This window comes from Patagioenas fasciata, chromosome 10, assembly GCF_037038585.1.
Source record: "Patagioenas fasciata isolate bPatFas1 chromosome 10, bPatFas1.hap1, whole genome shotgun sequence".
NCBI lineage: Eukaryota > Metazoa > Chordata > Aves > Columbiformes > Columbidae > Patagioenas > Patagioenas fasciata.
Genome location: NC_092529.1, coordinates 16,930,939 through 16,943,121, shown reverse-complemented (window position 1 = coordinate 16,943,121; position 12,183 = coordinate 16,930,939). Strand labels below are relative to the sequence as shown.

The window sequence follows — 12,183 nt, the reverse complement described above, 5'->3', positions numbered from 1 at the left end:
AAGTTTGCATCATGTGTGTCTGCAATACATACAAATACAGAGGGGTTGGGTGCAGGCTTTTTGCTTGCAACAATAGGGTCTTGGATGCCCCATTAAAAAAGGTTGTAATGGGGGCATAGTGCTTTCTCAACTTGTTGTAGATGATACAGTCTCTAACACAGCCAGCTCATTGTTACTGGAAGAGCCCAGCCTGGTGATGCTGCACAGTCTGGTGTGCTCACCCTCTAAGCAAAGACACCCCAATTAATGGTCATGGTTAGGACTGGTGAGGGCCCCTGTCAAATCTGAGAGGTCTCTCAGTTTGGTTCCAGCTGGGACTCTCCGATTAAAGGTCATAATCAAAAGTAAAGGGAGCAGATAAGCACTACCCACTTCTGCAGTAGCTGAGTAGGAAGCAGATAAATTGACACATCCCCTCTTTCCAAATGATTTCAGATGGTACCAATTTGTTTAACAATCCTCAGTCAGGAAAACATTGGCAATCAGTAAAGGAGGGGGCCATGTGCCTTCCTCCTTCTTTAGCAGATAAATAAAGGTAAGAGAAAGAGAGTAACATCATGGTTCTTCTCCAGGTGTGTTGCAGAATTAGCAGTCCTTGTACAGTGGGTATGTGTAAGTTTGGGGGTTTCCTTGTCCCAAAGTAATTTACTGAGATCCTGCAAGTTAAAACAAGCAGCTTTTTGTGTGGCTCATAAGCTGACCCTTTTGAGGTTCTTGCTCAGTTTTCATAAGAAAATGATTATGAGGTTAAGAGCTTGTTATCTTCATACTAAAAAGCTTGTAAGCTTAGCCCCCTTGTGCAGAGCTTCTGTGCTTGTTCTACTGTTTGAGTAAACCTTAAAATGCTTCTTTACATCATTAGTATAAATAATAGTCTCATTTTAAAGATGGGCTGAAATTTGAAACAGATGATGAGTCAGTATTAATGCAAAATTGTTGCTTGCATCCCCATGGAATTAGAATAATTGAGCTAATTTTTTTTTTGCAGGAAAGGGGCCACTTCAATAGTCTTAAAGATATGGTGCTGTGCCCTGTGCACGGTGGGGAGAAGGAACTGAGAAGGTGGAGGACTTACCTGAGTCTCCAAGGGGTTGTAGGATGGGGCTGTCCAGTTCTGGAAAACAAGAATGGGAGAGAAATGCTTCACTAAGCAGGAAAAGCTCCTCAGTTGGTGAAGTGGCTTTGTTATCCCACTCAGGCACCAGGGGCTTGTAAACCGCTGAAAACTGTATTGCTATCAGAGGCAAGAGAAAAGTCAGGGTACTGCTGGAGACTTAGCTCCCTAATTGACTTCACAAGTATGAAAAAAATTGCTTTTAACAGAAGCTGGGAGATACCTCTTCCCCTTAAGGATCCATTGTCTGGCCCCTCAGTGGTTATTATTTTTTTTTCCCCAGGGGACACAGCCAGTTTTCATATGGTCAGCACACCTTGTCTTATCCAGAGAAGCAGAGACTGCTCAAGGATCCTGACTCACTAATGCGGTGTTCATCTCTGAGTTTCTGAGTGAGTAAAGTTATGGGTTTTTTGCTGTGTTTTTTTGTTGGATTATGGATGAGTTTTCTTCATGCACCTGATCAGTGAAATGTCTCTGCTTTGATCCATAAGGGACCAAATTAATGTTAATGGAAATGTTTGTCTTCAGAGCATACTATATCAGGTGTTGTGTCTGCTTCCTATGCCAAATTGTTGGAATCTTAATTAGGCAAAATCTTCATTAAAATAATTGCAACTGAGGAAAACACCGGTAGTGAACCTGAATACAAACCTCATCACTCTGTGCTTCATCACATCCCTGTTCCTATCAATGGTACATATGAAGATGCTGGACTTTCAGTTTCGAAGCTAGCAGAATAAATTATTATAAATTATTATATGAAAGGGGTTCAAGTTTAGCTCACCTGTCTTTATTTTTCTTTTTTTCAGCATGGGAATGCTGCTTACTCTTTTAGCTATATTAGGGCTTTGCAATGCCTTTCACAACTATGATATCTGAGTATCTCAAAATCAATAATGATGGTAAAGCAGAAAACTTCATGGTGTTTGTAGCACTTTGAATTTCTCCTCTGCTTGGAGGTGAAGGCATAGACCTCATCTAAATGCCTGAACACTTGAGTGGAATTGTGATCCCGCTGGGTGTTGGATTTTGTGTCATATGGGGGTCACTCAAAGAAATAATGTTCTGCATTTTTTTTGATAAATCTGCATCTGAATGTTAATTGTGCAAAATACCAGCCTACCCTGTAAATCTGAACTTGTGCTTGTAATAGTGGCAAGCAGAAGGTTGCTTATAAAATGAGGAAAATATGATCTGTAGATGATCTTGAGACAACAGACAAGGTGCCATGGTCCTATTTCCAGGCTTCTGATTCAAGCACAGCTGGCCTATCAGCAGGACACCCAGCAAAGCTGCTCATGGCGTAGTGACAAATGTGATTATAGGCAAAAGCTCGTGAGTCTCTGACAATTAGCCACAAGCAAGACCTGGAATCCATGAGGCATGGTGTGGCTGAGAAGAGAATAATTCGCTTATACCACCATGTAGATGGAGTGATTCTCATCCTGTGTTGCTCTACCTTATATGCTGCTAGCTACATGCTTTGGGGATGTGTATTGTGGTTTTCTTGCTCTCATCTGGACTGAGGTCCAGAAAGTTTACTTAGAAACCTGTAGATAACTTTCCTCCCTTTTCTTCTACAAGTACCTGTAAGCCAAGCCTTACTAAAAAGAGAACAGAAACACATACCTTTCTCCATGTGTTTATTTCAAGCCATGATTCTTCTGGGAAGTGTGGTTTGTTTACATTCTCCCATAACAAATGACAATGTTTAAGGTTGCATCTCTGCCAACCTCTTCCTAAGTGCTTTCAAGTGGTTTACTTAAAGAGGGATTATTTCATCTGCCACAGTGCATGAAGCAGCTCTGAGGTAGTGTCTAGCTTGTACAGAACAAGGCCACCTAACTCCAGCTTAAGGCAGGAAATTTAAGGTCCAGTAGACAGTAATATCACAAGAGCACAGACTGATAGTTTGTAAGTGTGCTGCACCTGAAGAAAAGAGAAATCACTTGAATTTTCCTTTCCTGATGGTACCAGAAAGACCAGAACAGGCTAGAATCATCAGCTGCCCATTGGAGGTGGTGACTGCTTAAATCCTGGCTGTCCCTTAGTGAGCACTTGCACTAACCATTTAATTCTTGTGTCTCAAATAATCCCTTACAAAGTGGAGATATGTATAATTTTTAATTGTATGTGGTTGTTTGGGTGCTGAAGTCATGTTTATAAATGAATCTACGCTCTGTAAGTACCAATGTCGATGTCTTGTGGTTGCCTTGTTTAGTTTCAGAAAGTCTTAAATTTTTATGCAGCAAACTTCTGCAAACTGTTATAGCTTCTGGTCACTAGTTAGCTACAGCAGGAGGGTCAAACTTTGGAAACTGTATTTCTTTGCAGTTTGTAGGTTTCCTCCTCCTTCAAGTCTGTTTTCTGCTCTTGCCAGTACCCTTCCTTCTGTTTAAAGGCATTAGTAATACCACATAAAGCTAAAGATGCTCGTTATAACAACTTTTCCTTTTTAATCAGAGCACATGCTTATGCCAGATTTGGCATGAAGAATCTGTATATGTGTCTGGTTTAGGGCACAGTAAGCTGATAATTTGTTAGACTAGTGCATTATATATAATTTTGCTTTTAGTTGTACAATTTACTGGAAGGTTGGTATGAGCACTAGTGATCTGATTTTGGCTTGGTTGGAGATGGTGGAAATACAAAGAACTGACTAAAAGGCTACTGCCATGTGTGCTGAATAGTGGTTTGGTAGCAGGAGTTGTAGTTAAGTGGTCATGAAAATCTTTCTTGGGGTGGCAATAAATTACAAAAAATCTTCAGAAAATATATCAGTTTTCAAAGAGTAAAGAAAGATGCAGCAATTATTGTGACACAGGTTTACAGTCTGTTTCTGATTATCCTTTTGGCTGGAGAGTTGAGGTTTCTAATCGTAAGGTTAAGGAATCCTTTTTATCTGTCTCTTGCCTCCTAATCCTATGCTAGACAATATTGTTTTCTGTGCCTTTTGTCTTCTGGGGAAGGAGACAATCTCTGGCTCATGCAAACATCTTGTTAAAGTCTGCTGAGGATTAGGGGGTGTGACAGTTTCCTTGCTGAGCCTTTTTATTGGGGATTTTTATGCCTACTTTTCTGGGAGGTCTTTGAAATGTCTTTTATGTAGCAATCATTTTGCTCTTTGTTGTCTCAAATGTTGAGGCTGTATTCTTCTCATCTGTTCCTGTTTATATTCCATACTAGCGGGTCATAACAGTTTAGCTTGAACAGTTCACGCCGTGTGCTTCTGAACTGCAGGAGTGTTGCTAACTGCTCTAGGACAATTGCAAATTTGAGCTTAACTTTAGGGCATCTGAAGCTTTAGCATGGTTGTTTGGTATGAAATACTGTTAAGGAGGTTCCAGATGAAAAATGATAATCTAGGAGTTGGACATTCAAAATGTCCACAGGGAGATACAGGCATTTAAAATTGCTTCTGCTATAATGAGATGGGTCCCCCTTAGGGTGATGTTCAGTCTGGCCTAAACTACAATAATGGAAGGGACAAGCGTGTCCTGCTGGTAAGTCATCCTGTCTTGGCAGAATAGTTTAACCCAGGAAGAAACTGCTCTTTGGAAGACTTGTTTTGTCCCTATTCTCACACCACCCCCTGCAGCTGGCTGTAAACAAAATATAGATAATTACCCAGACCAGAAACCAAAATTCTAGATGGCTAAAGTTAGATAGTACAAAGACTAATCCTGGCCAAAGAAATGGAAGAACTTAGCTTTTCAGAAGAAATTTGGAAAACTTTGGTAATTTCAAATTTCTGTTTCAGTAAGTGATAAGGTTGGTCAATGTACAGGTAAAACACAAGACTTTGTTTCATGAAGTTGTTATTGAATCAACGTTTCTGTGTCTTTAATGTCTATCTTAAGACATACATGGACTTCTCATATTGTCTTTTTAATGAGAGGATAATCACATTATTGCTGATTTCCCACAGTACTTCTTTCTGACACTGTGTAAGCTCAGGTACCAGCTGGGGAGATCCCAGATTCAATGTTAAGCAAGGAGCCAGGCTTATGTAGTCTTGCTGATAATGAAGGTATCAGAGGCAGGTTTCTGAGACATTTGTATGGAAAAAACTCGTTCATCGCCTTTCCCTTTGAGAAGACTGAGGTGAAATTGTGTTCTCATGAAGTCATTACCAAAGCTGAGTGACTAATGTGCACAGAATGCTCTTTTATTTTTTTTTAATCTAGCTAAACCCTATTTCCCTAAAAGGCGTATCATATCTTTACAGAGGAAGAAGCTATCTGCTCAGAAGCTTAACTTTTGCTTTAATAAATACCTTCCTAAAAGCTGTTTTTCCTTCTCTATGAAAACATTTACTCCATGTAACACAGCATTTCCACCTGCCTTTGCTTACAGCCTCTCTAGCCTAATTTTTAGTGTCTAAAGCCATATATAATATCATTCCATTTCACACTTAACCACAAAACCCACTCTTCCAGATATGACCTCAGTTTATTTTATATCACACATCTTTTTCTTAAGGTATTTTATACATAGCATAATATGCAATGATACGGCACTGATGTTTATCAAAATTGTTTCACACTGTACTTATTTCTATTCTTGTCTTTTGGATCAAGTACAACACATCTGCAGATTAACAACACCTTTTAAAATAGGTTTAATGTGTTTATTTTCTTACCACATTCACTCCATCCACTAACATGTTGTATGGATTGTATTTAATGGGAATCTCGTGGGACTATCAAAGGGCATTTATTTTCTATTGAAATAACAATTAATATAACACATAAACTAATATAGTAATCAAATAAACCTGACAAATAACAAACTTTTTTAAAGCTGCGGAGGCATGCTAACAAATCTATTTGATCAATATACGGGATGTGAAAAAAGAGGAGACAAGATTGACTGATGAATAAAATGGAACTGACACAAATAGGCTGACAGCCAGTCGCAAGTCTCTTTAGGGCAAATGCAATTAACTTAGAATAATAGACTCAAATTTGATGGTTAGAAATGCATTTTTATTAACAATCACAGCCTGAATCATTATGCACTCTTATGAATAAAATTGTAGTTATACTGAAAGTCTGTGTATACATGTATGCATGTACATACAGAAAAGCCTTGTTGAAGGAGAGCTTTATTTTTGTGCCAGAATAGCTGCATGGGATTTAAAATATAAAGCAAACACAAGTATCAATCTAAATATTCAAACCAGTAATATAAAAATCACATATGTGGTTTGCTAGTATTAATGATAAAGGCAATAAGCATCGGTCCCAGGACTGCTTGTTCTTTTGGGATGTGAAATTGCAATCAGGGATTTACAGATTTCATTCTGAGGCAGCGAAGTCATTACTAGAAACATAAGCTCATTCTTTTTACTTTAATAGCTATTTTAAATCATTCATTTAGAAAATACATTAACTATTTATTGTATAGGCAGTACATTTCTATTGGCATTCAATTTTCATGCTGTTTTATAATCCTTTTAAACAAATTATTTTATTAAAAGAAGATTAGAATTAGTAAAAGGATCCTACCAATTTTTGAAAATGCTACTCTTGAAGAAGGATATTTCCCATTATTAACAGGTATGCAGTATTAAAACTTTAAAGGGAGGGAAGGTATTCAATTGCTAACATGTCCTTTTTCTTTTGACCTTCATTGCAGAGGCTGATTGCCATTTGTAAATTACTTTCAAAATTATTAATCTCATTTAATTTCTGAATACATACATAATCTTCTTTATTCCCCCAAAAAATCCTTGGAATTTAGATGTGAAAAGAGCTGCCTATAGGATATGTTACGGTGCAGACTTCTCTTATTTGTGAGAAAAGATAAAAGACACCACTTAATTCAGAGAAACTCTACATGGTATTAGCAAAGTATAACACGAATATGAAACCATGATACCTGCAATGCTAGGAGCTTAAATATTTTGAGGAAAAAATGTGTAACAGTAGGAAGTAAAACTTCACTGGAAATTCTTTAAATCCAGCATTCTCCAGATCAGTGTCCTTGGTGGACCACTGGTTGGCCAGGGACAGGACAGCAGCAAAATGTGACGCTCTGTCATTGTCTGTTTAACATGAAGAAGCTGGTGTAAAACATCATCCTCGTTCTCAGACAGTTTCTGGGGTTACTGCCACCACACTGTCTTCTCCACTTTGAAGGTGGTTTTAATCCTTCCCATTTGTCAGGAGTGAGAAGTGCGTAGACGTACTGGGAAGGCAGACGGGCTGGTGTCTGGTATGGGAGAGGCCCACGGAAACCACACCAGCGTGTGGCTGGGGAACAGGGGTTTTTTTTGTGGTAAACACCTGGTGTCTAAGGAGTTTGTAGGCTGCCATTTTGGTTTTCTGCCTCTAATTAGACTTAGTCATTGCCATGAGGGAAAAACTTCTTGGGAACTCCAATGGTTGCTGGAGACTTTCCAGCTGGTTTTTTTTTTTTTTCCTCGTCTCATAATCTATTCTAGACACTCGCAACATTTCCTGAGCTGACTTCTTGAATAGCTGGTATTGCCTATTCTTAGAGATTAGATGGAGACATCACATGTTGTTCTAGCACCACCAAACCTGCTGTGTGCCTAAAAAGGGAGTAATACTGTCAGGTCTTGCATGGTTGTTTTACTTTGACACAGAAATGGTTGCAAAATGCTGAGACTTGGACTGCTGAAGATTTCTCACAGAACTACATTTGGCGTAGAGGGAGTTTGAGTAGTCAAATTTACGTGATCTATTCATTTTCTCCTTGCTATCTATGTAGATGTGTCACTGGAGACCTATGGAAGAACAGTTACTTGAATGTGATGCCAGAAAAAAGAATTCGTATTCTTTTATGACCACAGTTACTTAATATTTTAAATGACAAACAGGTCTTAAAATAATTGTATGAGAGGTCTAATAGGTAAACAGACTAAGGAAGAAAGACCAGAAGGTCTGCTGATTTAAATAGGGACAGCTTCTTTGTAGTCAATGCACAACCGGGGATGGGCAGCGGGCTCAGATCGTCCATCTTGTTGGTATTAGGGTGGTGAAATACTGGTGCACTCCACACAACGTTTCCTGATGTATGGTGATGTAAGAGAAAGGAGGCTCAGGCCCTGCATGATGATAGACTAATTCTCCACTGATGTAATCATCCAACCAGAACAAGAATGACTCACTCCATCCATAAATATCTTGAGGCCTGCTTCTGATCACATTTAAATTCATTCACACCAACCTCATCTCATTTGCTTGAATGGTCTTTCTCCTGAGTTAGAATGATACATGTAAGAGAAAATCCAGGTCCTTAAAAATCAAATCATAATTAGTTTCTCTTAATAGCTGTTCTATTAAAAAGTCAGAACTTGCAAAAATACATTAGAAAGCAAAAGAAGATGCTTTTAAGTGTGCTAAGGTTTTTGGTTTGGCTTTTTTTTTTTTTTTTTATTTTAACCTAGCAGCGGTAGACTTGTTGGTGATGTATCATACTTACAATATGCTTCTATTGGCATTCAGGCTCCATATTTTTATGCTCCCTTTTCAGAAGTTATTTCATAAAAGAAGACTAGAACTAACAAAATGTAACTGCCAGGTTTTGAAAATGCTTATCCTGAGAAAAATATTTCTCCCTAGCACCTGCCATTTTATTCCACTCCATATTAACCTGTTCAAGTTCAGAACTCTGATTTTACCATTTCAGGCACCAAAAAAATGAAAATATTTTATTCCTCATCAGTTTATACTTCACCGGTTTTTATCTGCTACAAATATGGTTTGGCCAAGATGTTCACCATGAAAGAGAAATACTTTTGCTTTACTTCCTCTTCACCTCATCCTTGAGCAGGTGCCAGGCAATCTGTGGTAGCTGTTCTGCTACCTGAGAAGCGTTCAGATATAGAAACACCAGGGCAGACTCCGTTGTCACAGCATGGAAAGCGAAAAATAGATGACACGAGAACATATTTCTTCCTATCAAGGTTTCTTCAGTTATATGAATTCTTCAGATAAGCAGTGTTAGAAGAAAATATTGTTGGAATGAAGACTCTACACTATACATTTGTAATATAAAAATAGTCTCCATAATATATGTTTGATTAGATAGGGATAAACAGACATATTTTAATATTCCTCCTTCCCCCAGTGATGAAGAATTGTGACAATAACTGGTCCTCCATGTCAGGTGTATGCTGTTTCTTACTGTTAGCATGACTGGAAAGCCACAGAAGAGTAAAATTTTTACCAAAGCTGTATTTGTAACTTATTTAAGTGTACAACACTGACATGCTGTGTGATTCAAGACTATCCTGAAGGCTAAGTGGCACTAGACATCATATTGTGTTGGTACCACTGGCATGGGGGAAGACAGTGTATTTTAAAGCTGAGGAACGGTGCCAAAAAGAATTACAGACAATGCATCTGGAAAGGACCTCCTAGTTCAGCTAGTCCCAGCCTTCATGACATGAAAATCTTTGTAGGTTAATCCCTTCAGTGTTTTCCCTCTCATTTCTCCTTGGATACCATCAAGTGACAGTGCCTGAAATGCTTCCTGAGGCAGAGCATTGACTAATTGTCCTCGTTTGGAAGATATTGTATTTCCCTACCATTCAAGCTACATTTTTTTTCTTTTCCCAAATAAGTGTAACAGCAGGTGTGCTGCTGTGGAAGTGGAAAGAAATTGAATGGGGTAAGTAATTCTAAGTAGAGTAAAGCAGTCAGAATTGCAGGTTCTTCAGAACTTGACTTTTCTGGAATAATTAGTTTCCTCCCTGGTCTTGGTGATGCTGCTTATTTGTGCTTTTCTTCATGGTAAAGGGTCACATTTCGTTCTCTTGTGCACATTGTTGAAAACCAAATTGGTCTTAAAGACACCAAGGCAATTTTCATTACACTTAGGACCTAGATTTGCTAAGGTCTGATAGATATTTTATTTATAATAGACAGCGTCAGTGATGATAGAGCAAGGGATTAATTCTGCTTTGGCTTTTATGACAGTGTCAATAAAGTTCTCTGGCTCCTGGATAACATCTAACAGGCCCTATATGCAGTGTGAAATTTTATGGCTAAGACTCAGCTGGTGGTTACTGTCCAGTAAATTTTCAACATATTTTAGTTGTACATTAGTAGAAAGCTAACCACAGTTCCTGGTGATTTTTGCCATTACCAGAAATCTGTTAAACTAGATGCTCGGTGAGGATACAGTTGAAAGATCCTGTCCCTGCAAACCTAGTTCTACGTAGACAGCTGAATCACGATGATTTTATAGATCATAAGCTGTTGTGTGGACACAGATTTATTTTTTCCCCCTCCTCTTTTTCTAGAGAACACAAAGGCAGTCTAGGAATACCCAGGTATGAAACTTCTTTCAAGTGGTGAATGGATACTAGAAAGCACATTTTTTTCCAGTTTTAAACAGTCTTGATCATAACCTTTGTCCTCTGTACTTCTGAAAAATCCTTGCATCATTTTCTTCTTTAAACAGGGAGAGGACTACATTGATTCACTTTCTAGGTGGCTTTCCAGCTGTGTATAGTGTATATTTTAATTCATTTAGGTTCATTTTGAATTGTTCATAGAAGAACACTTATGTAATTTCACTGAAACTTCTGATGTTGTCCCAAGAGAAGGTGAATTTGTGAGTGTTGCGATTATGCTTATCTTCACTCTCTCCCAAAACGTTAAAGAAGGAAAACCACAAAATTGCACTAAAATGGCAAAACCCCCACCTATATAAAATGTCACTTTGTGAAGCTAAGCAGAACTCTAACTGCCTTGGGATTCGGAGTAGTCTATGGAGTGTTGCGATTTTTGGGGAACAGGCTAGTCCAGCACAATTATCTTCTCTGACTGCAACTCATAGAAGCGTCTTCAATATTTTTCAATATTTTCAGGTGGATTTGTTCTTTGCTGCATTAGTGAATGTAGTCAAACTCCATGGTACATCACCAGAGGCCCTCATCTTTAAAGTCAGGTGCTGCTCCCTGAAAGCCAAAGGGGGTTTTGCCATTGACTTTGATGAAAGCAGAAATGAGCCTTTTATTTGCAACTTAAAGCAAGTAGGTTAGAATTATGAAGAATTATTATTTAAAATAGCAATGATGTAATATCAGTGTCAATTCCATTATTTTAACAGATGTAAATTTGCTCTGCTCTTGAACTCTGGTGAATTTTAATGGCAATATTAAAGAGGTACTATTAAGACTGCTTAAAAGAACTATTTGTAAAAAGTGTCTCCAGTTGGGGGGGGAAGTTTAAATTGCCTTTTTTATTCAGTGTGCACAACTGTTTATTTGAATGGTTTTGTATATTACAAATTAATATGTATTAGAAGCTGAAAAGATCACATAATAGTTGTTGGATATGGGAGAGCTTGTGCCATTTAGGCAAAGCAAATAGACTTGTTATCCAGCCATAATTTAGGTAGTTGTCACCATAGTGCAAATAATGATTTTACGAGGTACATTATGGACAACTGGATTAAAAAAAAAAAGTTGAAAATCAGCTATCTAAACAACTTTAGGGTAAATTTACATACATTCCAAGGCAAGCTCCATGACTCCAGTGTAGTATCTGGCTGATTACAGTTACTGTTGCTTTCCTGGTAGTCAAAGGGAATCAAGGACTTGGAAGTATTTGCAGGATGTGGTTTTAACTTTACATAAAACCTGCATTACAGTGGGACACCTATGGGAGAAGGCCACTGTGGCCAGTCCTGCAAACAGACTTCTTGAAACTTGTGTACAAGACTGTTAGCATCTGCTGTCTCAAAAGTGTATTTTCTGGAGGGAAATTGTAGTCCAGAGCTCATAAAATTAAATGGAAGATTTTGAACAGACTGGCATTGCATAAACCAGGTTATCACAGACCAAAATAGAAGTTACTGCCAATAGGGATTTTTGGAAGAGAATTGAAAGAGTAACAAAACAAAGACTAGAAAATGAGACTGAGAAACAGAGAAAGCCAGGTTCTAACAGTTCAGTACTGGCATTTTTATTAAGAGCTTGGCTTTCGTGTTGTTAAAAATCAATGGCAGTATTTTGTGAGCTTTACCTCACCTACATCTACTAATTTTGTGTGCTACAATTATTACTGTTTATTTATTGGAAAAAT

General features: G+C 38.1%; 1 protein-coding gene across 3 annotated transcripts in view; it reads right to left on the bottom strand.

Moving 5' to 3' along the window:
- Positions 1-12,183, bottom strand: part of MDFIC2 (MyoD family inhibitor domain containing 2) — a 47,360-nt gene that overhangs the window by 19,034 nt on the left and 16,143 nt on the right. For all 3 annotated transcript variants that reach the window (XM_071813236.1, XM_065845990.2, XM_071813237.1), the window contains exon 3: positions 1,076-1,114. In XM_071813236.1, the coding sequence (XP_071669337.1) occupies positions 1,076-1,114 (39 nt within the window). The remainder of the gene's footprint in view (positions 1-1,075; positions 1,115-12,183) is intronic.